This window comes from Buceros rhinoceros, unplaced genomic scaffold, assembly GCF_000710305.1.
Source record: "Buceros rhinoceros silvestris isolate BGI_N320 unplaced genomic scaffold, ASM71030v1 scaffold13032, whole genome shotgun sequence".
NCBI lineage: Eukaryota > Metazoa > Chordata > Aves > Bucerotiformes > Bucerotidae > Buceros > Buceros rhinoceros.
This window is the reverse complement of record NW_010400748.1, coordinates 12,705-16,437: the sequence shown is the minus strand read 5'-3', so window position 1 is coordinate 16,437 and position 3,733 is coordinate 12,705. Positions and strand designations below refer to the sequence as shown.

Below are 3,733 nucleotides of genomic sequence, written 5' to 3'. Positions count from 1 at the left end.
CAGCGAGATCTAGGTAATGTGGAAGAAATCTCCTTTAATTAAATCCAAAAGGGCTGTATAATCTAGAATAATACCTACAGCCTTTTGTGCCAGTGGCATGGGTTTGCCTTTGGGTAAATATATTGGTACAGAGTTCACATGCTGTGCCCTTCGCAGACCTTTCCTGCAGTCCTTCATAACTGTGCTGAGCAGATCCCCCCCTCCCTTTGCTTTTGTTCCTCCATGACCTGCTCAGAGCGAGCTGAGAAGGCCTTCCTTGATGCCACCACTTAGGGCACACGAAATAGGTATATAATCACATATATACATACAAAATCTCCCCTTTGAGATCCTCCTAGTTTTAAATTCAGCTCAAAAAGCAAGCTCATTCTGAGCCGCAAATCCCAAGTTTCAACTTGAATATGGACCACACTGTAAAACTAGTTTTAATCTTGGTGCCCACTGCATCTCTGAGGCAGACCAAGCACACTATGTTTTGCCCAGCAGCTTGGATCAACCTCATAACCACTGTACTGTTGTGGTTCAGGATGGGGCATGAAATTTCAATACAGGGACAGGGTACCCCTGAGCCTTGTACCTTGTGTTGTCATTTACCTGGATGGAACCAGCTGTAAAATGATCCCCCTTTGTTTCCCATCTCCACTCTAGTTTGCACAGATGGAAGTAGTGCAAGATGTGCAAAAAGAGTCTCAAAGCAAACAGGACCCTGCACGGGAGGACACTGTCCTTCAGTTGCAGCAAGGCAATTCCTCCTTAAATCTGGTCCAGTAGAGAGTCAAGCCCTAGAAGAGAGGAAATTGTGCTTGACAGATGCAATCATATGCAAATGGCTGTAGAAGAGGGGAAATTATCATCTACAAACATTGGGTAGAAATTCCATCTGCCGCTGCCTCAAGAAGGGCTCTTAATAAATTCTGAGACAGCAAAGTGACACACATCTTAATCAAGACTTAATCCATAGAATTAATTCACTGCGCGTTTCTGCATAATTCCGAGAGTAATGCTAAAAGCCATGGCAATATCAGCAGCAGATGGACTCTCCCTACTCCATGCAAAGGTATTAAACAAAACACAGCCCCTGTCATTTCGCCTCGTGTACGTACACATGGCAAAAAGCAACAGGGCAGTGTCCTGCTGCTGCCAGGAGCTTACACAGCCAGCGGACATCAAAGGTCAGGCTTGCCATGAGGTGGAAATGGAAACCAGCCTCGCGTCAAAGAGAGAGCCCCTGCCACTTCTCTCCCACAGGACAGGAGAAGCCTGGAGTGAGGCAAAGGTCTGGGAAACCAGTACCAGGTCCCTTCATTAGCTGCTGCTGTCAGAGAGTGCTGATTGAAGCTGGTGTTGAGACAGATTTGTCGGTGTCCAGGAAAGGCTGGGGATGGAGGTCAAGCAAAGGGGAGAGTGAGGGAAACTGCTGGGGGTTTTATGAGTGAGATCTGCTGCACAAACCAGGCAGATAACCGGTAGAAATGGCTCCCTGCCCTCTCACCACGGCCTTGGAAGCACGCTGCAGGTATGGGGTCCTGGCAGCAGCCCTACTCAAATTGACAGGAGGTTTTAGACAGCTCTGAAAATACATTCTTAGTCACTGTCATCCACCTCCAAAGGAGGTGCAATAGCTATGTGATTAATCTCTTGTTTACATGTCTAAACTCTAGCACAGCCCAGAAGAAATATTGCCTTCAGCCGACTCCCTCCCTGACACGCATGGATTTGAGGGGCCAGGCAATCTTTCACCAGGTAGAATCCAGTCTTCACAACTGACCTCCACCTGCAGTTTGGAAGTCCCAAACGCCTGATCCAAACTCCCCTAAACCCAGGGGTCCAGATTCTGGCATGGTCCATCAGCTGCTGTTACGTTTTAGACTGAAAGGCTCCCTAGCTGGGAGGGTGAGCTATTAGCTGGGGTGACCAGAGTTTTAGGAGCTGCTGTGGTCCCCTCGAAGCAGCCCAGCCTTCACAAACCATTACACCTGCATTGTTTGCAATGCGTCATCCTGCATACAGCAGGGTTATGATCTGCAAGTCAGATTAAGGGGTAACACAGGGCCAGCTCACCTTTCCAATGTGATGTGGCTGAGTTTGCAACACTTAACTGCTTCATGCATGCCTCTTCATGAGTGTCCAGTGGGGTCCAGAACAATGAGGTGTTCTCAGCCAAGCTCTTCTGGGCAATGCAGGTGGAGGGTGTGGGGGCCTCACAGAAGAGCATGATGAGAATAATTGATCCTGAGACAGAGAGTTGTGGGAAGAGGTGGTACAGGAGTCCCAATAATGCCTGCAATTGCAGGGAGCAGAACCGCCAGCTTCCCAGCTGGGATGCTTTCAACCAGGGAAGGTGGCTTACAAGCACAGGACAGTCACTTGAGGGGTCACAGGGAGCCTTCCACCAGGATGACTGAAGGCTGGAAGTGAGCTGCTGCTGCAGCCAGAATCACTGATTCCCAGGCACCCAAGGGTGTGTAATGCGATTCCTGTGTTAATTCAGGCTCCAGAGGTCCTTCTGTAACTCAGAGGAGTCCACTTGTACTGACTGGGTCCCTGCTCTCAGAAGCAGCCTTGCAGGCACATCTGCCTTCCTGTCGCTGCCATGCATAGGAGCACTTTTCTTTTTGGGATGAGTGCACGTGTATCTGTGTTGGCGGTCTCTGGACAGCTTTACTTGAACTTGACTGGTCTGTGGAGAAGCAAGGGAGAAAGAGGAGGGAAGCTGGGCAGGGAAGATGTTAGAGGCGGGATGTCTGGGGAAGGTGCTAACAGCCCTTGGCTGGCCCAGGACCACTTCCTCAGATCTCCGTTACACAGCATGCTCCCGGCGTTGCTATTTCAGTCTGAATGTCACCTATAAATTGGAGGCTCTTTCTCTGAAGGCTGCAAATAGAAGTGTCACTAGATGACTTTTGATTTATAGGGAAGCTCAGCAGAAGGCCTGGCATGTCCATTTTCAAGCCAGGAAACTCAGAGGGTCCAAGGATCACATAGGGATCCTTTGCTTTTCCTAGACCTTTCCTCAATGGTTGACAAGTCTCTCCTGGGGGAGGGTGAGAAGAGGTCACACATACAGATTCATCTCCTTAATCACCCTGTGCCTGCTGCTTTTTCAGATTCCTCCTCCTCCGCCACCCACCCCTGCCCCATGGATTTCAACCTGCTGGCAGACGCAGAGGCTCGCAGCCCAGCCCTATCTCTCTCGGACTCTGGAACCCCTCAACACGAGCACAGCTGCAAAGGGCAGGACCACAGCGGTGAGTGCAAGGCTCAAGATGTAAGAGAGGCCCCGACCCATCCTTGCGGGTGGATCCGGGTGGCCCGTGGCTTGCAGGAGCCAGCTGCACTCCTCCCAGGGACATGCTGAGCTTCCTCTTTTACCAGGAGCCAGCACAGCGCTGTGGTGGCACGGCCATCCCAGCAGCAGGGGGGATGCACAGGAGCGTGTATTGCAATGACAGCCATCAGGAGGGAGAGAACACTATTAGGTGATGGGGTTGCCTGGTCCCATCTGCAGGAAGCCACTGCTGACAGAGGGCACAGCCCATGGCAGGCAGGAGTCAGGCCAGTCAGGTCACTGCCCAGCCAAGGTTTTATTGTATTCACCAAAACTAGGTCCCCAGAGCAGGAGAGCTCCCCCCTCAACCTGGGAAATCTCGTTCAAAGCACAGAAGGCTACACCTAGTTGTAAACTGAATTTGACCCCCCCCCCCCACCCTATTCTTTTTCTTTTTCACTTTTT

At 50.8% G+C, this 3,733-nt stretch overlaps 1 protein-coding gene across 1 annotated transcript in view; it reads left to right on the top strand.

The window, feature by feature from the left end:
• Positions 1–3,139: 3,139 nt before the first annotated feature.
• The window catches only part of LOC104489811 (pituitary homeobox 3), a 6,996-nt gene continuing 6,402 nt past the window's right edge, over positions 3,140–3,733 (top strand). The window contains exon 1 of the mRNA XM_010132016.1: positions 3,140–3,248. Within this exon, the coding sequence (XP_010130318.1) occupies positions 3,140–3,248 (109 nt within the window). The remainder of the gene's footprint in view (positions 3,249–3,733) is intronic.